This window comes from Pelmatolapia mariae, linkage group LG12, assembly GCF_036321145.2.
Source record: "Pelmatolapia mariae isolate MD_Pm_ZW linkage group LG12, Pm_UMD_F_2, whole genome shotgun sequence".
NCBI classification, from domain to species: domain Eukaryota; kingdom Metazoa; phylum Chordata; class Actinopteri; order Cichliformes; family Cichlidae; genus Pelmatolapia; species Pelmatolapia mariae.
Window position 1 is genome coordinate 10,502,800 of NC_086237.1, and position 26,095 is coordinate 10,528,894.

Here is a 26,095-nt window from a genome sequence, read left to right on the forward strand (position 1 = left end):
TAATCTTTATTTTGAAAATCATTTCTTTTATTTCATAAAAATAGTTTTTCCTCACATTTAGGTTAGTTTTAGAGTAAAATTTATTTTAACAGGCTTGGGTCAGATACACAGTGGGATGAGATGCTAAGCTGAAACACATTAATTCAAATGTTGATTCACATCCCTTCCCTTTGTTCAATTCCAGCTGCTTCTAATTTCCAGCCAGCATCAGGATCACAGCTGCGTCGAGATCATTCCTAAAAATCCTCAGGCATTTTATAGTATTGAGCACATCTTTTCTGAAGGTGATAATGACCTGACAGCTGGTAGCCAACAGAGATAAATGAAACTGGTGCTCCAGAATGAAGTCATTCTGTTGTGGCCTGTTACAGTCGTCCTGGACAGCAGTAAAACCTCAGTGACAAACTCTTAGTGTATGACAGTTTTAATTTTATTTACCTGAAACCAAAGTCCATGTGATACGTTGTACAATCATTTCTGAAAATACAGTACAGCAGTTTGGCAAAAAATGCCAGTGGAGGGACCGCCTGCCGTTAAAAGGGTAAAACATCAGCATCGCTGCACACCTGCCTTCCCAGATTTGGCAAAAAATCTGCTCATCTCAGTGTAAAGAAAAAAGAAAAATCTATTATCTCATAAAAGTATTTCCTTAGGAAAGATGAACTGTGTTTTTGAACTTATACATAATCTATTACATTTGTCTGGTAAAACAGATGGCTGACTGAGCAGACATGCACCATAGAATAATGTACAACTGACTGTACAAGGTACTAAGCTCTTAGTCTAAAATGAAGGCATGAGGACTGTATGGTAATCTAAGGCTCTTCATGCAGGAGGATGGAAGGACCGATGAGGAGGAACTGGCTAGTTTCCATCAGACATTCATTTATGGGCATTCTGTAAAAATGATGTGTGAACTTTCTGAGCCCCTGTCATCACTTCACTGGCATTCAGCTCTTGTAAGATGTGCTGAAAAACACACATGCACAACACAAAACCAAACCAAAGTTTCTGCTAGGAATTTACAGGAGAGATGGGCTTACTTGGCCTTTGCTGTAAAGGGAGAAAAAAGAAAAGAAGAGGAGACAGGAAGAAACAGATGAATGGACACGAGAAATCACAAAACAAGGTAAAAAGCATCTGAGCAGCAGATCATTTCAATGAATTTCAGAGTAATAAAGGCCATGCAATAAAAGGAGGGCAGAAGATTCATACAAATGCAGTTCAAAAAAGAAATACATACAACATCGTGTCCTGTAACGGTGTGGGGGCGTTTAAATGCCATCATCTCTGCCAGTTGCCCAAACATGCTGCAAGCCTACATTCAAAAATCAGCGGCACCAGCAGTAACACTGAGCCCGTTTAAAAATGCACAAGGTTCCCATTTCTGCTCAGTGTGCATCTGGCACTTAGTGACATTATAAGCTCCTCTTTTTGTACCATTTAAAGTATTTACATGATAAAATACAAGGAGCGGTTATTGCTGTCATTTCGACACGAGCAATGACAGACTGATAAGCTGTGTGTGCAACCACCATACAGACGAGAGCGCGGCAGTAGTTAGCATGCACGTCAAAGTGTACTCACTCTGCAGGTAAATAGGGGGAAGGCGTGGGAAGAAACAACAGTTAGCTTTTCAAATTAAAAAACAAAAAACACTCTCTGGTCTATCGGAGTGTGCATGCAGAAAGGCTACGCTTGAGTAAACGGGTGTGAATGTATGCAGGAAGAAATGAAATGTATAGAGTCTACTTCGTGTTCTATGTACAGATATACAAACGCCTCCGACAGCAGCCAATCAGAGGTCTGAGCGCCTATCAAACCGTCCACGTTGTGCTCAGTTTGCAAGACTAACAGCTTCTTGGTGCCTTTTTACATATTCAAGTACAGTATGTGCACATTTTACATACATAAAGATTACTGTCGTTAACACACAAAATTAGGACTGAAAACTTAGAATGAATCTCAAAAATTTAACTTTAAAAAAACCAAAAAAAACCAACAACAACCCAAAAACAACCCCCCCCCACACACACACACACACACACACACACAACACAGACAAATGTGTTTTCTTCAAGTAAATAAATTTAACAACAGGCTGTACCAAAAATTTACTCAAAATCAAACTGGTAACATGTCTTTGTCCCCTCTTCCCTCAAATAACAGAGGAACACAAAAAAATATATATCTATCTATATCTAGATATAGATCGATATATCTATATATAGATAGATATATCGATATATCTCTCTCTCTCTCTCTCTCTATATATATATATGCACATTAAAATACATGTGAAGATTTTGACTCTACTGGTGCTTACCTCAACACTTCAAATGATCACATATGAAATGACAGCTTGGACAAATGGGTCATTATGGTCAAATCAGCAGCACTGAGGTAGCTGTGCTCTGCCTAATGCAGAAAATAATGAATGAGTACGATGCACGGACTTCAAATGTGATTCATGCTCGGGCAAATGTATTCTGCTGAAAGTCTTTGCCCCTAAATTAGTATTGAACTAAACTACGCAGTCCTCAGAAATCTCCATTCCCCAAATTATAAAATATTAATTATTACAGAATAGTAAATAAATTCCCTCTGTACAGCTCAACATGTCGCTCCAACGCAGTGGGCTTCTCTAGCTATTCTCAACGGGGCTCAAAACAGAGAAAAGCACAATGGTAACATGGAACATAAATCATGTCGGTAAAATATTACTCGAGCACCGGCCACCCAAAAATATGTGCAAGTCTAAATGTACTTAACAGAGGCGTTCTGACAGCGGTTGGAGAAGGTGTAAATGCTGTTGCTGTAATTTGTTCCGAGTTAATGTAACTGTGTTAGATGTGTGCGTTAATGTCCACTTCACACTGGTGCACAGGGAGGGTAGTGTACTGGAGTCAGTCAGGGCCACAAGATGGCAGACACGTTAGTGTCGGTGCTGTAGATCCACAGCACCAGGGGCAGGGAGATGGCCACAAAGGGCCAGGAGATTCCCTCGGCGCATGCAGACAGAGAGCAGCCTTTGCTTGTCGGCTTCTCCAGTTGTTTACCGAATTCCAAGTAGTTCCTGGCCATAAACTTAAGCAGCTCGTCCAGGAGAATGACGGGCATAGAGATCTTCAGCACCATCAACCACTGGGTCATATCCAGAGGGGTGATCTGGAAGATGACCTGGGAGGGAATACGCAAATAACTTACAGCTGCTTTTTAAAGAGAGCGAGATAAAGATTTATGAGGATTATGACAGCATGGGTAACACATAAAACTCTACCAGTGTTTTCTACATGACCGTAAGAAGTGTGGTGACTGACGTTTATTCAGCATTTATAAAAATACACTGCTTTGTCATGAGCTCAGAGTCGATCGATCAACACGGCTCTTATGTCAGTACACTCAATATGTAGCTGGACACAGGAGATGGTCAGCCTCAAAGATGGGAAACAGCGGTGAAGAGATCACCTGGGTGTGTATTCCCTACCAGATAAAATGTCTAACATATACCGAGTTATGTTTTTTTATGTTTAAACTCAAATACTGTTCCTTTATTTCAAGGTGGTCCCAATAATTTCTATGAAGTACCTGAAAGTAGAGGGCAGTCAGAGAGTACTGTACTGTCGTCAAATACATCAGTACTGGTGTAGTATTGATATTTCTTTCCAAACAACACAAACTGACATTTCAGATGAAAATGGCTCTATCTGGCATCTGCTGTTTTAAATCATCCTTAAACTTCCAAAGCCCATCCTGACAACGCCCAGTAATCACAGGTAGGCCATCCACACCCCATCCCTCGCTTGTAAGTGGGCCTAACTATGGAAAGTATACTAATGGATATTCATCCTCTGCAGGAGTTTACACTGTTATTTACTAATTATTTATTTTTAAATGTTGGCACATTGTTTAACACTTTGCTTTAAAGTCTGTAAAGTACCAGCAGACTGCTCTCTTTCCCTCCAAACCAGCAGTCATATCCCTCTCTTGCACTCGCATTGCCTCAGCTCTGAGAGCTTCATCTTTGGCCATTCTGAAGCTGAAGCCAAAGGCTCTAATCAGTTTGGCCTGGATACAAATGGTACTTCACCACACTGATGTCCACTTCAGAGGATTATGGAGGGAAAGCCCTCCATGTCCAAAGATCCCCCTGTGGCAGCGGTGCCTTGTGATTCTGTGTTGCTCATCATTTTTCACTTTAAATGTTACAGAGAAACTGGCCTCACATATCCACGCCTGCTCCATCCCACACTTTAAATGTTCAAAGCTATGCAGCCGGTAACGTTAGCCTGAACTGGGAGTGAATTTCCACTTTAACCTCCTAAGACCCAAACTCTTTCATGGCATGCATTTTTAAATTTCTCTTTGCTATTTGGGCTGATCAGGACCTGATGAATGTAAAAATAAAGAACTATCTTTTTACCCAATATAGTTTGTGAGAAGAGGGCATCAGGCCCTTGTAGAGCAAAAGTTAGTGTTGTGGTCTAGACAACCCAAAATGTGATGTCCATATGTGGACACCAGGTCCTAGGAGGTTAAATAAAGTTACTTGGATCCGTTTCCCCCCCTCATGCTCCACCTTTCAAGGTCATTTTCCCCCCAACAAACAATAATAAATGGCCACTAGAGGGCATCAAAATCCACATAAAGACCAAAACTGCAGCAGACAGATCACTTTGACTTGTGCCAATGTCATCAAGTCATGAACACACTGTTCTTATTTTTTAAACTTACGGGCAGAGGTTCCACATAGAGGATGAGGAAGTGGAGAGACATGGAGAGACAGATGGCCCCTAGCAGCCAAATGTTCTCCCAGGGAGGCATCCGCAGCAGGGACTGGTTCTCTGACAGGCTGGACAGGAGGGAGCGCACAGATGGTGGATCTGGTTATACAATCTGTCTATCATCGTGTCATTGCAAATGGTTCTTTCATGAGAACTCCTCCACTCTTTAAAAATACCCTTATTTACCTGTTCAGAGCATTGCACATCTCAATGGTGACAAGCACAGACAGGGCCATGGTCATCGGGTAGGGTGACTCAAACACGTGGCAGTCTAAGCCATCAAACTCTGGGTTGTCTGGACCACACTGGAGGAAGTGGCTCTGTGTGGAGGAAGAGGGGAGAGTGAGGGGGAGACAAAGAGCTGAGGGAAGCTGAAGGATGTTCTCTCAGACAGGCCTACTTACCAGCTGGTACAGAGTGACCTGCGGTCCATCATCAGAGAGTGTAAACCACCACGCAGCAGCTCCCACAGTGGCAGCACCTACGTAGCCTGGAAGCAAAGACAGCAAAATCATCATATTACTCACTGGATGTACTGCGGGAAAAAAAACAAAAAAAACAAGACAGCTCCAATCCTGCTCAATTTTAGTCAACCTCCAATAGCCAGATATCTGAAGAATAGCCAGCCAGAAATCAGGGGCTCCTTAGCGTTGCGAGGAGGCTTCTCCATAATGTCCAGATCTGGGGGGTTGAAGCCAAGGGCGGTGGCAGGGAGGCCGTCTGTCACAAGGTTGACCCAGAGCAGCTGGACAGGAATCAGGGCCTCAGGGAACCCCAGAGCCGCAGTGAGAAAGATGCTGTCAGGAGAAACCATTCCAGTCAGAAAGTGCCAATGATAAACCGGAGCAAATATGACTTTAATATTATCAACAGCATTGCTGTGTGAACGTAAAGCTGTAAAACAGTTTTATTTCTCAGCTTCATAAAAAACAGAAGACTGAGCAATAAAGAGCTCTAATCTCCTCTGAAGAAGACTCACCAGACGACCTCACCCACGTTGGAAGAGATAAGGTATCTGATGAACTGCTTCATGTTATTGTAAATAGCTCTGCCTTCTTCAACGGCGGCCACTATGGAAGAGAAGTTGTCATCAGCGAGGACCATCTCAGAGGCTGACTTGGCCACGGCAGTGCCAGAGCCCATAGCGATGCCGATCTCTGCCTTCTTCAACGCAGGGGCATCGTTCACCCCGTCACCGGTCTGTACACAAACATGTTCTTTATAGTAAGTGTTGCCTTTTTCTTCAGTAACACCAGCAAATCAACCCAATCAACACGACCCTTACAAAGCCAACAGAATGAACCATTCATGCAGAAATGGGCAGTTTTGATCAGTACGACAAACTTCATACCATAGCAGTGATTTCATCGAATCCTTGCAGGAACTCAACGATCTTGGATTTATGTGAAGGCTCGACGCGCGCAAAGCAGCGCGCACGAGTCACAGCCTCCCTCTGGGCATCGAGTGTGAGCTCATCAAACTCCCGTCCAGTGAAAGCCATGTGCTGAGTATCGTCCTCCTCGGTGAGGATGCCGATGCGGCGGCAGATAGCCACAGCTGTGCCCTTGTTGTCCCCGGTGATCATGATGACGCGGATGCCAGCCTGCCGGCACAGTTTGATAGAAGCAGCTACCTCCTGTCTGGGAGGGTCCAGCATGCCGACACAGCCGACAAACGTCAGGTCAGACTGGACACAGAGACAAAGATTCAAATGAAAGTCTGCTCCTGAAAATAATGTGCTACAAGTAGATTACCCAAATGTATATCCACCTCATATTCGATGAATTTGGCAGTGTCAGACAGTATCATGTCCTCCATTTTTGGTGGGCTGTCTCGTGTGGCCAGAGCCAAGCACCTTAGGGTGTCGCGACCTGTCCCGTACTCACGGATAACAGACATGATCTTTTCCTTGATGCCTTGGCTGAGGGGAACTTTGCTGTTGCCAACTCTGACATGAGTGCATCTCTCGATGACTCCCTCTGGGGCTCCCTGTGAGGAAGACGAGAGGCATAAAACATTAACAACACAGCAGAAGACTGCAGCAAATGCAGATCGAACATCTGCACATATTACACTCGGTATACCTTCACAAACATTTTGCCCATGGTAGAGCGGGACTTGTTTGGGCTGCAGTAGACAGACATGGACTTCCGGTCTCTTGAGAACTCCAGGGTGAACTCCTTCTTCATCAGCTGTTTGATCACCTGATCAGACAAAGAGACAGACAGTGAGAAAAAGCTGCTGAGCACGAACGGTGGGAATGTGCAGCGCATGCAAGAGAGGGAGCTGATGTCACTCACTGAGTTGCAAGCATTGGCTCTGTCAATCTTTGACAGGTTGTGAACTTCAGTGTCGAAGACATTCATCTTCTCCACCAGACAGGTCAGCGCGGTCTCCGTGGCCTCGCCGACCTTCTCGTACACCCCCTTCACCTGAAACATCCAAACTTTCACTCATTTCTTTTCTATAACATCTTAAATTTGCCCAAAGACTGTGCATCAAAGAAGGATTTAGCCATCGTTAAGGCTACCAGTAGCTGTTTCGATGATGAGTGAAGGGAAGCTGTGACATTGTGCTACATTCCTGCTCATTAATCTTTGTAGACGAATAAAGTGTTTATTCACCTGGCAAAATATAGCGTTTTCCTTCATTCACGATACCTGCATGATGGATCTCAGGCCTTTATTACTCACTGTGTTTAGCTTACACATATCTTTGGCCAAATGGAGTGCGACTGCTTTGGTGATTTCAGTGCCTTTGTGAGCTCGATGGATACACTGTACAGACCCGTTTATGAGCTGAAGTTGGACGATTCATGCTAGCAACCATTGCTTTGTTTTTCTTTGCCTCATTAATTCATCATGCTGGAGTTTGCAGTGTGTTTTTGCATTTCTTCCAAGCCCATAATCTGAAGTATTGCAAATGATCATGACTGTTCTGACTGTCTGTTATTTGTAGTATATTATTAATATCAACGGAAAAGTTGTGATTGGCTCATGCGGGTATGTCATCAAGCAATGATTTGTGTAGCGCTAGACTTTGGTTTGCGTTCTGTTGGTGTAGCACACATGACCAGTATCACTCGGTTGTGCTCATTTAGTTGTGGGATGCCAAAAATCACAGCTGGGATTAAATTTTAATGAATTTTTCAACCCTGGAAGCTACATCTATCTTTCATATACAGTCTATAAGCGTACATAAAAAGATTATTTCACTTACATCCAAATGTACAGAAGGGTAGCAGCAAAACAGGCAGTCATATGTAATCGTTTTCCCCAAGAACTGAAAACTGCACTAAAATACATAAAATAAGCAGCAGGAAAGGTGCAGACCTCGTTGAAGTCCAGCGAGGAATCATTGCACAGGGCACAGATTGTGGCCAATTCAACCAAAGCATCATAGTGGGAGGATTTCACTGGTTTACCATCCTGGTACCTGAGGACAAGTACAGAACATCATGTTTCCATGTATTTAAGGATCTGCCAGTTATGGAGAAGCTATAAAAGTACTCACACTTCACCCTCGGGGGCATAGGTAGAACCTGTGATGGTGAACTCTGACAGAGAGCAGCTGTCCCCTTCAGCTTTGTTGATAATGAACATCTGGAAATGAGAAGAGTCCATGGGACATTAGAAGACATCACACAGATCATGTCAGTGTTTGACTGAAATATTAGAGTCTTTATTGTCAAACCACAAAACCTCCAAGTGAACTCGAATAGATTAAAGGAAAAAAAACAAGATTACATTATTAGGCTCTTTGCAGATGATGCTATTGTTTGTCTGTTATCCTAGAAGACTTTGGCAAGTATTCAGGTTGTGAATGAAATCTAAAAGAGACTCAAATCCTTTCATAAAATGAATTTTATGAGCAAAAAGTGAGAGAGAAAAAAGATTAATTGGAAGGTAATAACAGTCAAATATCTAGGAGCTGTGATAGTAAAATAATTTAAGATAATTAAAATAAATTATACCCAGATTCAAGATTCAGGGAGATTGAAGCCCAACCACTGCCTTCTATCTGGACTGGCACAAAAACTGAGGTGATGAAAATAAATGCATTGCAGAGATTTCTGTACCCTCTTCAATGCATTCCTCCACATCTGATCTACAAATGCAGATTACGACGTGAGGCATGGTTATTTTGATTCATTTGTGCTGAGAGTGGACCAAAGCTGAAGACCTCTTGAGTTAAGGAGACGCTGTAGCTAAAGTGAGATTCTTAATGTGGATGCTTCCCTTTGTGCCACACAAGATGGAAGAAAATCTAGAGATATTTTTACATATACAAGAAATATTCGGAGGTTAAGAAAGCAATAATCAAATTAGTATATTATATAAAAATATAACATATATAATTTACACCAACAGAAAAAATTAGTTTTTGTGACCTTTTGAATGAGGAAGCAAACTTCTTCATATTCTTTGAAGTTAGAGAACGCTATGAAAAACCAAAAAAAGACTGAACCAGAAACAGCTGGGGAAGATCTGTCTGTGCTGTATAAAGAGAACTGAAAGAAGCCTTTTTCCAAACTTATCAGGGGATTACAGAAAAGGAGACATGGGATATACTGAAGCAAAACTTTAAAAAAAAAAAAAACAATGAAAGCACTCAGAACCTGAAAAATCACAGCGGAGAACATGAACACTCATCCACAGACTGAAAGCAATGGGGGGATGTGGTCGGAAAAACTTGATTTGTTTCTTTATTACACCTCATATTAAAAGTACACAATAACTGTTGCAGCAGAAAAAAATGACAGTAAATTGGCTGCAATGTTAGAGTGTGTCTCTGTGAGGGGCAGGCTGGGTGGCCTGCTGCCTAATGTGAGAAAAGGCTGTTTAGTTTCTCTCCATAAGTAAACAGAAGAAGCTGCCAGGGAGCCTGACTAAAGAGAGAAGCTGTGCCCAAAAGGAAGACGCCGCAGTGCCAGGCCTACTCCCGCAGGAAGCTTTGATCATTTCGCTCACTCACAAACAAAGATGTACAAAGCCACACAGTATACACACAAACAGGGCTAGTCAGAGGCTGCTTATATCAGAAAATGGATGAAGACAATCAGCAAGCCCTCCTGCAACGACTAGCCAGACATAAAATCCTGGCACTGCCCTGCTGCAGTATATTTAGAGCAAACAGGCAATCCATTAATTATTTCAGTAACCAGTTGAACACTTTCAGGAATGATTGTTGCCTGTAAGAAAAGGATTTAATAAAGAGGACGTACAATCGCAAACTACATTTAGGCTGCATGAATGTAGATGGTGTTTTCGCTATGTTGTTATTATTTTATTATACAATGTTGGGTGCAAATGTATATCTGTAATAAACAATTCAAGTGAATGAGACGTTGCTTTTTATTAGTAACCATGAGTGTAAAGTCAGTGAGCACACCTCTTTAAAGGCTTTTGTTTGCATGTCCCGACTCTGTGTGAATTACGATAAGTCACTACAGTAACTGCGGAATCACAAGGCTATTTAATCACGGCCAACTCAATGTGCAGGGACTGAAACAACTGACAGTAACTGTAAATGAATGCCACCCTTATTCAGGCTGTGCCAAAGTTCTGAGACAGCAGTGAACAGGCAACTGAAGGGGATTAAACTTTAATAAATGCTGAAATGTCCTTTTTATGTGGGGCCAAGTAGCACAGAGGTGCCACTCACAGAGAGAGAGAGAGAGAGAGAGAGGAAGAGAAGAAAAATAAACTACAAGCTCACTGCTTTGCAGCTTGGTGACGCAAGGTCAGTTATGCAACAGCAGTAGTGTAAGTCATCTAACTGCTCGATGCAGATTAGAGCAGTGAAAGCAAGCTGCCTTCACCAGAAACTACCATTTCTCTGCTTACAGAGAGCATTAGCATTTTATAGATAAATGAAAGAAACTGCTGTCACCTTATCCAAACATAAAGTAGGGACAACAAATACGACAAAGGACTGACGACCAACCTGCTCAGTAATGCAAAAACACTGTTTCTGTGTGTGTGTGAGGCAGAGAGATAAACTCACTCTGCAAACAGACATCTGGTTGGTTGTCAAGGTTCCTGTTTTGTCAGAGCAGATGACAGAGGTGCAGCCCAGAGTCTCCACAGAGGGCAGGCTGCGGACAATGGCGTTCTTTTTGGCCATGCGGCGAGTGCCCAGGGCCAGGCAGGTGGTGATGACAGCGGGAAGACCTTCAGGGATGGCAGCCACAGCCAGCGCCACGGCGATCTTGAAATAGTAGACAGCTCCACGGATCCAGGAGCCTCCGTGGACGGGGTCATTGAAGTGTCCGATGTTGATGATCCACACGGCGATGCAGATAATGGAAATGACCTTGGATAGCTGTTCGCCGAATTCATCCAACTTCTGCTGCAAGGGCGTCTTCTCCTGCTCCGTGGCTGCCATCTCGTCACGGATCTTACCAATTTCTGTGTTAACGCCAGTGGCAACAACCACACCCACAGCCTTCCCTGCAGCAATGTTGGTACCCTGAAAGAACACGTCAAATACGTGTTGGCTCAAGTGCAACTGATATCATCGCGCACATCCTCAAATAACAGAAACTTGTTTTTCCAGGAAGTGTACAGAAGCTAAACACATAAGAAATAAGAGGAAATCAGCAGGATGTGTGTGATAACATGTGCAGACTCGGGCTTACAGAGAAGAGCATGTTCTTCTTGTCTTGATTGACGGCGCGAGGGTCAGGCACAGGGTCGGTGTGTTTGATGACAGAGACAGATTCACCTACGAGGACAGAGGAGGGTTAAACCGGTTTGCATTCTTCTGTAGATGATTTAAGGAAACAACGCTCAGCCAGTCGTCTCCACAGGGAAATCTGCAGTGCTGGTTATTCATCTTTCAGTGATGATTCACATGAATGTCTCAGAGGAAAAAGGTGTTAAGTGGGAAGAGCGTCACAGCAGACCTCTGGGCTCATTCTGTTCATCAGTAACTCAAAGCGACCAAGTTGAATTTTTAGCAGTGACCATTTATTCAGACAAACTGACTGACCTCGGTTTAACTTACTTTAAAGGCTTTGTGGTGATGTAAATGAATTAACAATCTCATAGGGCAGTTATTCTACGAGAATAAAATAACATTTGTCATTAGGTAAGCTTCAGTCTATCTATCCATTACTTAATAAGGATTAGCATTCAAATAATTAAAAAAAATGGCAACTTTGATGTCTGCCATCAGCAAAAATATCTTACCAGTCAGGATGGACTGGTCTACCCTGAGGGTCGTGGATTTGATTGAACAGATGCGGATGTCAGCGGGCACCTTGTCTCCAACTACAAAAAGCAGATCCATAATTAGAGAGAGAGAAAAAACCCATACAAACACATATGAGGAGAACAAATACAAATATCAAACCAAAGATAATGCTAAAAAAATCATCTAAAGTTGATTAATTATATTAAAAGATTTAGAGAAAATACATTACAATCTATGCATGTAAGGAACAAAACTGATAGCAGTAGTCATCTTTGGGCCCTTATGAGGAGCTACATTGGAAACAGACACTTCTCTCTAGAGGCAATAACTTCATGGCCTCAGGAAGAAACTGTTAGTGAACCCAGTTTGTTGCTGCATCCACAAATCCCAGTTAAAACTCATTACATGTAATGTAAACCAGATTCAGAAATGCTGCCACCTTGTCTGGGCCTGAGCTAATTTAAGATGGACTGGAGCAAAGTTCAAAACTTTCCTCTGATCTGATTAAACCAAATATTAAATGATTTCCACAAACTATGGACATTAAATGCAAGAGCGGAGCATACAAGTTAACCCTTTATTGACCGGCCCTTCAAATTTACCTGTAAAATGGGCCCGCTGGTGGGCCCATGGTCAATAAAGGGTTAAAGTCAACATCTGTGACAGGGATGGGTGAATTAGTGAGCAAAGCCTGGATGACTTGTGCATCAGTGAAGACACCACTGAAGCTGCAATTAAGAAAATGTATTTTTCAGTGAAGTTCTTGCCTATTTCAGGAAGATAATGTAAAACCTAGTATTGCACATCTATCATCAGCATGGCTCAGCAGTAAATGGTTTATTAAAAAGAATCATCCGATTTCAAAAGGCTACATCTTCTTAAGTAACGGACATAAAAGCTTGTGGTAAATTTTAAAATATATGGCTAAATATGAACTTTCACCTACAAAACACTGCAAACATCTATGCAATACTCAAACTTGTCCCATACTTTAGCGAGCATGTCTGGAGTCACTGCAGCTCAAGCTCCTCTAACAGTACATGTTTTGATCGCTGCCAGTTAATATGCTGTTTCCCTGTTATAAAAGCATCGATGTGCAGGGGCTTGTGTCTTCTTCAGGGCGTGGTATAAAATAGCTAACAAAGGCAGACATAAATTCTTAGGCAATGAATCAGTCACTTCGCTAAAGCCTACCTCCAAAAGAGTTCCAGGATACATTCAAATCTAAACGATTTAGCACGTGAGAGAAAGATCAAAAAACAAAAGCTAACAACAAAGGAGAAAGGGCACTCTTAACTCTCCACCCATGCATTCCTTGTACAGTACCGTTTGTGGGTGGGTGTACTGGCCAAATGAAGATTTAACAGATGAGAAGTTGTTTATTTTCTACAGGCAGTAACTCTGCTTTAGAGTAAACTAAATTTATGAACCACAGCTCACTATAGCGTGGTTGTTATGTCTCACAGCAGCAAAGGAGTGCTGCCATTGGTGTAGGAAAGAGAAGGAGAACCAAAGACAGAAGGAAATGAAGGACTTGTGAGCCATAAAAGGCTAGTCTCAAAGGAAATGGCCAATTTGGGTACATCAGAACTGCAGTGACCCAATTCAGCTTCCTAATCGTACATAAAGGCAATGGAAACTGGGGAAATGGCTCAGGCTATGGCACAGTTCCGGGGTGTAGTCTACTTATACAGGCCTACTTAGTTAAAAATGTAAATTGTGTCACATTGTTACAAAAGACTCCATGAATACAATATAGCTAGAATCCAGGAAACGGTACTAGGCTGCCAAATATCTAAGAATGTAACAAAACATCTAAACAAGGCTGAAGTGGAAACTCACCCAAAAACAAATAATGATTTTTATCAAATGTACCAGTGTCCAGATCCAGACTGAGGGAGACAGGTATTGTATGGCTAAACCAGCCTTGGCCTTGAAGGAGGAGAGGGGGAAAATAGCAATGGGACCACTGACGCATGCAGCCAAAAAAGGAAAAAGAATTTCAACCTGTTTCCCAATCTGCTGATCTGGTTTAAATGTGGCCCTACGATGGCAGACATGTTCTCATCATTGCCACAGGAAGAGACAGGCAAGATGCAGAACACAGGAGCAACTCGTCTGCATTACCTTGGAGTTTCTTATAGATGCTTGGAATAGAAGCTGCAAACACATTTTATGAGTGCATCTATACAATCTAATCCAATGCAGACCCTTGCTCTAGTTATGTGTACTCCAGCCCCCCTGCTCTGTGAAGGTTGATTTCTCACTGGGAGGCATGACCCTATGTAAAGTTGGATGATCATCAACTCATCCGAGTGCCAGAAACGCTCATCTGTCAGCAGGCACTGGCCAATCAAGGCAGACAATGACAGCATTTCTGAGAAGACAAATGTTGAGCTCAGCTGCATCTTTAAACTATCTCAATGTGGAAACAGACGTGCAATGGAAGATTTGCTTCCGAGAAGGTCACGCAACCAGAATCAAACGGCCTGACACAGGCTCAAAGACATTTCACATTAGAAACCAAAGGGGAGCTTACACAGAACAATGTGCCAACCAGAGACCGTGAAATGTCAGTGAAATTTACCGACTTGTAGCAATGGCAGGAGAAATAACCATTAGCAACATGAAGTTAAACTTTGAGCTAAACAATTGAAGCGACTACCAACAGGGACAGCTATACGAGGGCAAGGAATTCATTACATGGGTAACTATGCAACCAGAGCCTGGAGCATCCAGCGACCAAATGTCAGCTACAAATCAATGAGCAAAACACTTCACATACAGAAGAGCTGAAGGCTACCCCCTGAATTCACTGTCCTAGTTACACAGCTGTAACACTTTACTTGAATTATAGATGTCAAATAATTTCATTAGAATTGAATTAAAGAATTGCCCATACCTAACTTTTACTCAAACCTGCATCCTTTCTCGCTGTGTAACACTTCCTGTGTCACGTCATTACTTTCAAAGTAATACAAACTTCTTAGGGAGTGCTGAGCCAAGACACCAGGAGCTAGAGGGCCAGCCTGCTAACAACGGTTCCTACTGATGTTCTCATGCAAAGTAACCAGTGCTCTGTGACGCTGTGACACACTGGACCTGTCTTGAGGCTGTGTTACACTGCAGGCCTGCTCTGGTGAAGCGAGTATATATCATCTGTCCCTTTGTGTCAACATCCTACTTGGTAGCAGTCCAAGCATTTCCAGAGGCATGACCACGTCTTCACCTCAGGGCTTGCCAATGGCTCAAACGGTCTGCAAATTTAACGGTGGCGAAAGCTAAGACCTAGTGATACATCGCCACCAATATGACTCCCAGAGGTGCCTTACAAACAGAGCAGGCAAAGCAATGACTGAACTGAAAGTACCAGCTTTGACTGGCACTTGCACCTGCTGTGCGTTCAGGGACAGCGAGTGGTTCTGCTGGCCAGGCTTCCTTGGGGCCAGCCAGGAGGCTACATGTGCTGATGGCAGCTGAACAAAAGGCTGAGCTCCTGTCATGTAGAGTGGACTGTTTCAGAAGAGTCAGCAGGCAAAGCTTATTGCAGCTTTCCAGCACATCTCTGACTAACTACCTCACCATCTGCATTTACATATTTATGCAAACTGATCTGGTATTAGCAAATGGTTTATAACAGATAAGCCACTAACCTTTCATTGGGTTTAAAAGTTTGCTACTCTATTTGGGACCAACAATGGAAGAAGTCCAAAGCAGGGAAACCTAACCGACCCGTCTCATTTGTGCAAGTTTACTTTTTGCAAAGACAGTTTGTTGTACCAATGTCTCCTTTGCCCTTTGGCCATTGCACTAGCACATTTCCAGAGTAATGGGTGAGATTCAATTGGGTTTTTTTCCCTGATCAGCAAACAAGACCTGAGTAAGTGATGTTTAGTTAGCTGCTGCCTGGTGAGAGAGATATGAATATAATCTAAGAAGTGACATTTTTCTAACTTCCTGCTTCTGTGTTGTCACAGATGCAAAACACGTGTCAAGTTTTGACCCCGGTTATGCAAGCACCATCTCCACACTGTCTCCCTGGGATCTCTGCTGCTCTTTGTCTGGTATGAATCTTAAGCAGCAGCAGCTGGCTGGGGCTCTTCATAGCATGCAAGTGTTTCTCCTGCCATAGTAACAAATCTTATCCCAGGACCAGCAGCACTAAAGTTCCAGCCAAAATTAGTCAAGCAGAGGATGGTAGGAATTCCATATGTTTGGCATTGCAAATTTAAATTGGAACTGAGAACAATTCCATATCAGGTACTGATCTAATAGAACCAACCACAACCATAATAATTTACATGAGTATTTACCACAGCCTACTTCAAACATGCAAAGATGTGGACATTTAACTCACTGCCATCGAAAGAGGCCAAGACGTATACAAAAAAAAAAAAAAAAAAAAATACAGTTTATATATAGGCTTTAAAGCTTGGATCAATAAAAGGTGACACGAGCAAACAAAAGCTCATCAGTGACATCATCAAAGCAGTTCCTTAAAGTCTGACATCTCATCCCACCCTGAACCAGTTCTGCAGTATTTAATGTGCCCTGGTCCTGGCCTTCCCCGAATTTAAATACTGCGCATAACATGTACAGGCCTGCTTCTATCGCTTCATCTTACATCAAAGACTGTTGCTGCCAATTTCCCAGGTGTTTTTCTCATATTTTTATGTTGCTAATTTAGCATGTGGAAGTACTGAGACACTAAAATGTTATTTACTAATTAATTAAATAAATTATACATTTAATTACTATTTATTTTACAAATAAAAATGTTATTCTACATTATTCTTTTTAACCTGCTTTGTCTAGTTCATTTATTTGTGTGGTTTATATTATTTTCCCCTCATTTATTCTACAGTAATGCTATTTTTAAAACTTCTTACAGCTTTGTTATCTGTTTTTAATTATTATTATTTCTTTATTTCTCTTTATTAGCATTTATGCTTGCTCCGTCTTAAAGGGCTCATCAGTCTTCAATGAAGCATTTTGAACTGCACTAACAGATTCCCAGCCGTGAGTGCGGTTTAGGTAAACAAGGTTGACTGCCGCACCTTAAGGCAGCTTTGTTACACAGGATTTATTCAGACACTTCCATGCATACTCCTATCAACCCAAGCTCAACCAGTGCACTGCTTAGTTTGAATGAAAACCCCTGTGACCCTCCTGGACTACATCTGAGGGTTGAGTTTTTTGAAGTCCGCTTCTCCGGCTGGCAGGATGAAACCATTTCTCTCAGCCTTGCTGAAAAGTCAGAAGCCTCTGCCAAAAGACAGTCCCTCAGTGACATCGGACGATTGCCAGACCACATTAAATGCCACATACTATCCATGGTGTCTGGAATCTCAGTGGAGGGTGCCGGTGCTGATGGGCAGGGTCGCTGTGCATTGAGCGTGATAGGGCGGGATGGTTATTCACAAAGCACTTCCCTATAAGGTCATCTCTCTCTAGCACAATAGGAGCAGATGAAAGATCCTCCCCCAGCACTCCCCTCCACAAGCCCAGACTCCACAATTTCACAGGCAATGGGGAACAGAACTGCCGCTCTGAGAAAAGGCCAACATCCAAATCTGCAAACCCTTAAGGGGCACCTATTACGCTCATTTCCAGCTCCATATTTTTTATTCTTGGACTCTTTCAGAGTAGCTTTGCATGACTCACAATTCAAAATGTATTTATTTATATATCTCATACTGGAGCTTGGTTGAGACTCTCAGCTCATCCTGTCTGAAACCAGTTGTTTAAGATCCCCCTCCCCTCACAAACACAAGCTTTGTACGCCTGGTGGATTGGGCTTCTGTGCTTACAGCTAGAGCTGTGTACCTGAGCTCTCCATATCTTAATATGGATGGATGAAAAATATCTTTACATATTCACCTCACTGATGTCATAATAGAGCCAAAAGCAGAAAAAAGGTTTCAATTGAGTGTTCAGAGCAGCAAGTAAACTGACAGCCTGCATTGCTACATGAAAAAGACTTCAGTTCAGTGGACTTCACGTTATCTGACAATGTGACTTTTTAGGGATTAGTTAGGTTGAGCGATGTCAGCATTTGCTCGTTTTAAAACCGCTTCATATTTATGCTATAGTAAATGTCTGATTAATAAAATCAATCACAAAAATCTACTTTAGATAAATGTCTGAAAAATGCATTTAACAGAACGTAATAATCTCCACTGTATGTTCGGTAAGAGTTCATCTGTGAGGCTGATAAGCGAGTAGGAGGCAGCGTTCAAACACACAGCGGCAGCAGCCTCACAGAGAGCCGTGCAGTTTGGCTGCTGGTTATTCTTCTCACGGCTGAGGCAGCCACAGAGGGTTCATCTCTGTGTCCTCTATCGCAGCTCAGCTAAGCAGCCTCCCAGCCAGCATCTGCGTCATCACAATCCTCCTCTGCATGGCAAAGGTCACTTTGGAGCTTCAGGAAAATATTATTCATTAAAAAAGGGAGCCTGACAGGAACCATTGTAAAGGATAGTTGGAGGATTAAGCGAGTAAGTAGAGCTGATGAGCTACTCCTGACTGTGGGATAAAGCATCCAAGTCGTCTCCCTGCTGGGTTGCGCTCAAGCTGCTGACAGCAAAGCCTCCAGCTACCTTCATCAAGAGTTTTTAAATAACTAGGTCTCTAATATGCGAGAGCATCTGACTCACAAGTTTCTGTTTTAACCAGAGCCAAAAATTGAACTCAACTTATTATGAACCTAAATTAACATGTCATGATTAGCACTGTCAAGAAAGTAATTTACATATAGTATAGAAACATTTCCCAACTAGAAGGATATGCGATGTTAAAATGCAGATCACTCCTACTTTCTGTGCCCTTGTCAAGGTCACTCAGGAGTCCCGCTGAACACTGTCCCACGTCATCTGCTGTACCAATGTTCCCCCCGAGCAGGAGGGGAGGGGAAGAGGCTGACACCTGTCATCTTCACGACTGTCACTGCCTCTATAAATACAGCATTCTATAATCCATAATGAAAGCTAAAAATAAAACCCACACGATGCACCAAAACGCTAAGCATCACTTGAGGGGCTTAGGGTCAAACAGAGTATCAGGACAGCGTTTGAAGGACTCATTACTCCGTACACACGTTCCCGTTCATCCCTCTGCAGTATTACATACGTTTGTATGCCGTAGGGGAAACGGCACTATTAAAACCAAAGCCTTACATCCTGAGGATTTCAGCTGCTGAAATGCGCTGACTGCAGGGTGGGAAAGTGTTGAGTTGGGATGACACTTTAGAAGCTTTGCAAGCTCACACGCACAGTTACAGTAAGTGGGCCTTAACAGCATGTGTGCCCAGCCCTTTGAGACAATGGGTTAATAGGAAAATCTCAAAATACATCAGCCTTACAGGGTGAGTCACCGTGCTGCTGCAGTGGCACTTGGGGATGGGGGAGGTCTGAGCATGTGCTAAATAATACATGTCCATACCTGGACTCATATGACCTGACCATTACCTGAGGCAGAGCCAAACACAGACGAGGTGCTATCTTATGAAAACACCAGATGTCTCTGATATTTTAAAAAAAGCCATATGGAAAAATAGTCTCTTTCAGAGTGAAACCATGGCATTAAATTGCCAATTTTCTGTGAATTTCAAGGTTTATTTCTATCATGTTCATGTGATGCCCTGATGCTTCTTTTATGAGAGAAAGGTCTGTCAAACCCAAATCTATTTTTTCCTAAACAACGCGTATAAAAGCATTACGGATGCAGGTCAACTTACCAGCAACCTCCACTATGTCACCAGGCACTATGTCTCTGGCCTTGATCCTCTGCACAGTTTTCCTGTCCTGTCGGTACACTTTCCCCATCTCAGGTTCATACTCTTTAAGCGCCTCAATGGCGTCTTCAGCATTGCGCTCCTGGCGAGAAGAACATGAGATTCAGGGCAAATATTTCTGAGTTCCTGTACAGCAAACTATCACATTTGCAGAAAGCTGTACGCTTCCTTTGGAGAGGCACTGACTGTTCTCGCCGGATGTGCGTGCATCTCTCCTCGGGTTGTGTTTGGGGACATTTAGGTGTTAAGTGTATTAAATTTTCTCATTTTCCAATCTTACTCTTCACCAGCAAGAAAAACATCACTCAAGCCCACACAGTTTGAAAATAAATAAATAACTAGAGAAAGGCTGCTGATGAAAACCGGCAGCCTGTTCCTTTTCAATAGGAAGTCTTCTTTGAGACAAAAATAACTTTCAGTGCAGTGTTTTTCTGCATTGCCTGTGAAGTTTAATGGTAAAACCTCCAACTCACAGTGGGGCTGTAACGCAGATACAAGGAATGTTTAATTAAACATGCAGTACTGTTACGTAGATTTCAGTACTCGAGCCTCTGAAGGAGATTGGGAACCCAGTTTGAGCTTGTTTTTTCATTTTGGACGATCAGATCATGTTGCACTGGATTACACTGCACTGGACGCAGGATCAAACTGATAGAGGTTATTAGTAAACTGATAAGGGATATTTATTTGAAGTCGGTCACATTGGTGGCATCTGATTTAGCTCGGCTTTATTAGGATTTTTTTCCTCACACTGACACGCCTTCAATACTAATATAACTGTAGTTTAACACATTGCTTTGAAATGCTAAAAATACCACATTCATATTCATGAAATTAGATTTTTTTTTCAACAAAAATGAGTTAAACCCTGATGATATTCAGACATAGTGCTCAAACTGTCCAAAAACAGAATTAAGTGTGAATAAAAATGCAAAGCCGTGATTCGCTATGCTCTCACCTGCCACACGCCGACGATTGCGTTTGCTATAAGAATGAGTAGAATTACAAAAGGCTCCACAAATGCAGTGATAGTTTCCTCTCCCTCCTCAAACCAGGCCAGGACCTGAAAGAAGTCAAATAAACCATCAGTATTTATTAGACATTTCACAGAAAAGAGAGCTCTCTGCCTCGTGCTTGCATTTAGCACAGCGCCATCTGTCCAGAATCAACCTTTTTAGGGTAAAAATCTTACTACATCATCATCATCCTATGACCAGAAATGTGTTTTGTAAGGTCACCTTTGACCAAATACAATCTTGAGTTGAAGTGAGCTTTTGTGTCAGGTTTTTTGGGGGAAACAAAAACAAAACTCTGCTCTCATCCAAGAGAAGTCAAGTGTCTCCGACTACGACTGTTACCACTGTGGCTTCACAAAAAAGGGGACAAAATCCAGAAAGAACTAACCACGGTTTTTCCATGGCAGATAAAAAAAACTGAAGCTCACATTTCTAATAAAACTTGACTGGTTTATTTCTTTCAAAAAGAGATCCCTTTTTAATACTGCCGTGTTTATTTAATGTGAGGATTTAGCCATCTGCCAGAATCTTCACATTAAACTCTGAGATTATTAATAATTTAGGATCATCAGCAGCACATTTTTATACAATATCTGGGAGAAAATAATATCCCATCACACAGCTAAAATCCATACATGTCATATCATCCCTGAATACAACACATTCTTGTCCTCAATTTAAAGTGGAATAACAATGTTCTGAGTTTTGTTGTAAACAGCAGACCTTTAAAATTCCTAGTTAGGTTAGAAACATTAGAAATGGATTTATTCTATTCATTGTGAGCAGCTGGTTATATACTCATATGCACAGTGGTATATAAGCATACATACATTGTAATTACTGGTTTTTACGGTTGCTGTTAAAGCTATAAAGCTTGGCTAAGCTGTGTATGGACAGAGGCTACTTCATGAGTAATTCATTCAATAATGCAAACAGGTGGCTGTGGAGAAAGCTGTGGGGACTTGGTTAACACGGTCAGACCTCCATTAAGTTAACACTTTTTAAGCCTGTCAATTTTACTTAATTCACATCACGAACACCAAAGGACCAGTCTCAACATTGTTGCACACACATACACTCAAAACTGCCAGGAAAAGAATTACAGTATATTGACCCGGAGTCTCATTTGGCTTGCCGTTCCTGAGAAAACGGTCTTTAAATTACCCTGTCTGTCACTAGCAATTAGTTAATCTCCCATAATGTATAAAGCAATCAACCTCAGTAAGACCCAAGTGTCTGACTGCAGTGGATGCCAAAGACCTTTGAATGGCATAATTCAAAAAGGCAGGCATAATGCTTTAATAGCCATCTCAACACAGAAGTGCTTATAATGCGCTATTGTATGTCATGGCATACAATACATGTAAAGATACTACTCTAACCAGCTACCCTCTTCATTTTAATATAATGGCAATGTGGTTGTCGATGAATTGATTAGTAAGAAAATAGCAAAGAAATGTTAACTGTGGTGTGTTAAAAACCAGAGTAACCTCTTCAAACATTAAATCCATCCATCTAAAATCCATACAACTTTTAATTAATTAAAAAAATAACTCTAAAATAATACACTCTGAAATACTCAGACCAGCCCCTCTGACATTGCTGCCATGTGATTGGCTGATTAGATATTTGCATAAACAGCAGCTAAACAGGTACACCAAATGATGCAGCACGCGAGTGTGAATCACTCATCCAAGCACATTCTTCTGGATATGGTTTTTAGTTTTTCTAAGAGGTTTGATGGTTATATACACATTAAATTTACACCGACGCTGGTGTGCACTTTTGTCTGATAGAGAGCCCTCCCACTGAGGGGTGAGGAACCAAATTTGGTCTCGAGTGGTGCTCTGCTCCACTGTCAGACAGCAGCGACTGACACCTCTGTATCACCTGACACCAGGCACCACTCTTACCAGCTCTCTCTCTCTCACACACACACAGGCAGCCTCAGTTATCAAAGTCTTCTTCAGCCATCTGTTAAGTTAGCAGTCATTTATAGAATTAATAGCAAGGATGAATCTTTGCAGTGCTAAAGACTGCTTTAAAAAGAAAGAAAGAAAAAAAGCACAGCCATATCTGACAGCAAAATGTAGCAAAATAAAATGTTTTATTTTTATTTTACTCAATTTAGCTTTTGGGAGCAGATCAGAGAACATGTTTACTTGTTACATTTTATCTAAACAAGAAGAAGAGATGTGCAAGTTAACCATGATTCCACCTTTAACATAAAAGAATGTTTTAAAAAGTCTCTTCCCCGCAGCTGACAGGTACATTTCATAGGCTGCAAGCTGCATGGTGGATCTATAGTTTATACCATGTGGAAATGTTCACTTAATTTAGCTTATAAATTGGCTCAGACACATGGCAGTGACGCTGTTATGTAAGTGTAAGCCATCAAACATATATCCATGTAGCATTGGATGCCTGCGGCCCGGACGAGACCGAGTGCAAGTTATTACACAGCAGTCACGCTTGGCGACTCAAATGTCTTACTTGGCACATGGTGATAGCAACTCAATGCTGCTACTGCTGTTGTCACCATTCCTCAGACGGGCTGCTAGCCTTCTCAGCTGTTTAGCTCCCATATGTGAGTGTAACCATAGGCACGTTATATAAACTGAAGACGTTCACACTTCAGCACTATGCGCTGAATAAATAGTGTGCTGCCATTTATGACACCGGGCTTTATAATAATCCCATCTGCGGCTTTGGCTTCATGTAAACACTTTCAGACAGAGGTGGAAAGAGGAAGCTATTTGAGGGATGTGAAAAGGTTTCTTCTGACTTTAAGATTAGCACATCATCACACGGACACGCAGGGGGTGACAGGACAGGGGAGTTAACACTGAGAATAAAATTAAGAAGCTCAGCTGAATTTCGAGAAGAAGCCCGCAATTCAGTTTCAGCTCACTGAGCTTGGGATGAGATGACTGAAAGCAAGTCTGTGTGGTACATTGAAAGAAACGCTCTAGCATATACTTACAAAGGATATGCACGCAGCCAGCAGAAGAATTCGAACGAGCAAATCTTCAAACTGTTCGAGGACGAGCTCCCATAAAGATTTCCCTGCAAAGAGAGGGAGAGAGAGAGGGGGGAGTTAGTGAAAAACAAGCCAATCGCAGAAACTTGCCAGCATAAAAATGATGGGAGTGGTGTGAGTGACAGCAGTGATTACCTTCCTCCGCTGGTAACTCTGTGTGTGGGTATGCAGTTGTCAATCCGGGGATCATACAGGAAGCAGGCAAAGAAGAAAAAAATATATATAAGTAATATATGAACACAACAACAACAAAAAAAGTTTCCCACTTGAGAAACAGCAACTCTCTGCATGTTTGTGAGCGCTACTTTCATAGCTCTAAATCTCAGGCACATTTAGGTGTCAAAGCCACCAGCTTATTCTCAGTTTCATGTGAGACTTTTGCTCAGTGATTATTCAGTCATACACAGTGAAAAAGAGGGGAATTTCTGTATGCACGCCTCTGTTTGACTGTTAAAGCCCATGAAAGAAATCACACTGCAACTATTTAATACCTTTCTATGCAAGACCCCATGTTCACATGTCTAGCGCCAACAAGGGTACATAATTTACATCAGTGATGCTTTATTACACAACAGGAATAAATATTTAAATAAAAATCCAATCAGTGCAAAGGTCAAAGTGAGCTAGAAGGAGGGAGGAGGGAATACCGTCCATGGCCTCCCGGTTGATATTAATATAAAACAGCTGTTTAAGCCTGGGACAAGAGAGATTAACTTTGGCAGTGTTGGTCCAGTAAGCCTGTACCCACTGCTCAGTGTCCAGTGCACTCATGTATTACACTTTTGCTGAGGAACATTCAACAGGGTTACCGTGTGAAACTACCGCGCCACATTTCCCCGCTGCTGTCAGCAGTGTCACGGGGAGCTCGGCTCAGTGTGGCCGCGATCACAGGCAGCTCACGCACTGTTACCGTGCACAGCTACGGCCTCTGAGTAATGATTAACTCGTTACTGTGTAAAACACGGGAAACCCTCGAGGTGACGTCAGCCAAATCACCATACGGTCTGATGATGATGCTGGCGACTTTTACCCCGCATATCAAAAACTGAGCTCGCGCTGCCCACGCCACCGTGACATGACACTTTCACGCCGTGTCTCGTTCGAAGCCGCAGCGTTTTTGTTTTTCCGTCGCTTTGCGGTTTTTAGCTGTCGTACCGTTTAGGCCCCATTTCTCCCGCTGCCGTTTCACCTCGTCCAGGGAAAGTCCTGTGCTTTCATTGACGCTGAAATAACTGTAAACTTCTTCCACACTCTTCGTGTGAGCGTTCTCCATGGCGGATAGACGGCTCCTTCCCACTCAGCTGTACCCGAGAACACCGGTGGAGGATACCTTGTGGCTTCCTACCCTGTGAGGACTTTTAGAGCAACGAGGACTTTGTCAGCTCGGATAGCTATCGGCAGCTACTGACAGAGGTGTAACGTGTCCCTTTCTCTTCTCGGCCCCTCTTAAGATTTCCTTCACGATGGAAATTTTGTAGCCAAATTCCTCTTCCCCGCGTGGTTACTGTGCGCCTCCTGTTATGTCCGAAAATGGTGGGAAAGTGTCTGCAGCAGCGTCCCGTGCCGAGGACTGCATTCACCCGGTCCAGTCCTCCTCTGTGCTCCCGTGCCGTACCCTGCCTCACCGTGGCGCAGCTCTCAGTGGCTTCACGCGCTGCCGACAGTCTGGTTTTATCAAAGCGCCTCACTGCTGCCCCTCTTCCCTGCGCTGCATGTGGACTCATATCATTGGACGACCCGCGTCAGCTAAGGAGAGCCGGAAAAAAACCGGAACATAACCAGGAAATGAGAGGCCGACATACCGGGGGGTTTGTTTTATGTAAGCCGTGAGGATTGGGTCTCTTCGTACAGAGTGTAGAGTCACTATGCATTCATTTTAAGTGTTTCATATTGCCCGCCACGTGTTCTTCGATGTACCTGGCAGGTGACACTGTTATAGTGGTGTGACACGTGACGTGCTGGAGTTATCAGTTGGCTTTATACGGCTGACAAGTTATTCCTTAAGATACCCTTCCACCGTTTCATGAATGTCCAAGTTGAAACAGAGGCATATATATATATATGTTTAATAGTTAGGACTTATTTTTCTGGGGAAAGGTTTAACAACTTGTTCAAAAACAAGTCGAGAATAGACATTACAATAAAAACACAACATCAGACATTTATTGTAATATTTTGAGAGAAACATGACATTTCAAGGAGATTTCTGCAGCAGCAAAGGTGGTGGTTTTGCTTTGCTTTTTAAAACCTTTTTTAAGCATTGGCG

The 26,095-nt window shown here is 42.5% G+C and overlaps 1 protein-coding gene across 1 annotated transcript; it reads right to left on the reverse strand.

Moving 5' to 3' along the window:
* Positions 1 to 412: 412 nt before the first annotated feature.
* LOC134638418 (sarcoplasmic/endoplasmic reticulum calcium ATPase 2-like) lies at positions 413 to 25,530 on the reverse strand. Its single transcript, XM_063489014.1, has 20 exons — positions 24,985 to 25,530; positions 23,965 to 23,982; positions 23,773 to 23,855; positions 20,732 to 20,836; positions 19,717 to 19,855; positions 11,978 to 12,058; positions 11,425 to 11,510; positions 10,791 to 11,255; positions 8,298 to 8,386; positions 8,117 to 8,219; positions 7,085 to 7,216; positions 6,869 to 6,988; positions 6,555 to 6,773; positions 6,136 to 6,471; positions 5,764 to 5,984; positions 5,379 to 5,581; positions 5,189 to 5,274; positions 4,971 to 5,104; positions 4,735 to 4,852; positions 413 to 3,180 (listed from the first exon to the last, which is right to left on the reverse strand). The coding sequence occupies exons 1-20, from the start codon at positions 25,100 to 25,102 to the stop codon at positions 2,911 to 2,913; spliced, it is 3,126 nt and encodes a 1,041-aa protein (XP_063345084.1). The 5' UTR covers positions 25,103 to 25,530; the 3' UTR covers positions 413 to 2,910.
* Positions 25,531 to 26,095: the final 565 nt, after the last annotated feature.

What these genes read in the sequence shown, in the direction of transcription:
- LOC134638418 (XM_063489014.1), bottom strand. Translation starts at nt 25,102, where the DNA reads ATGGAGAACGCTCACACGAAGAGTGTGGAAGAAGTTTACAGTTATTTC. An exon ending in GAGCCAATGCTTGCAACTCA is followed by an intron (nt 6,989 to 7,084) that starts GTGAGTGACATC and finishes TTGTCTGATCAG; the next exon opens with GTGATCAAACAGCTGATGAA. An exon ending in CAGATATCTGGCTATTGGAG is followed by an intron (nt 5,275 to 5,378) that starts GTTGACTAAAAT and finishes CTTTGCTTCCAG; the next exon opens with GCTACGTAGGTGCTGCCACT.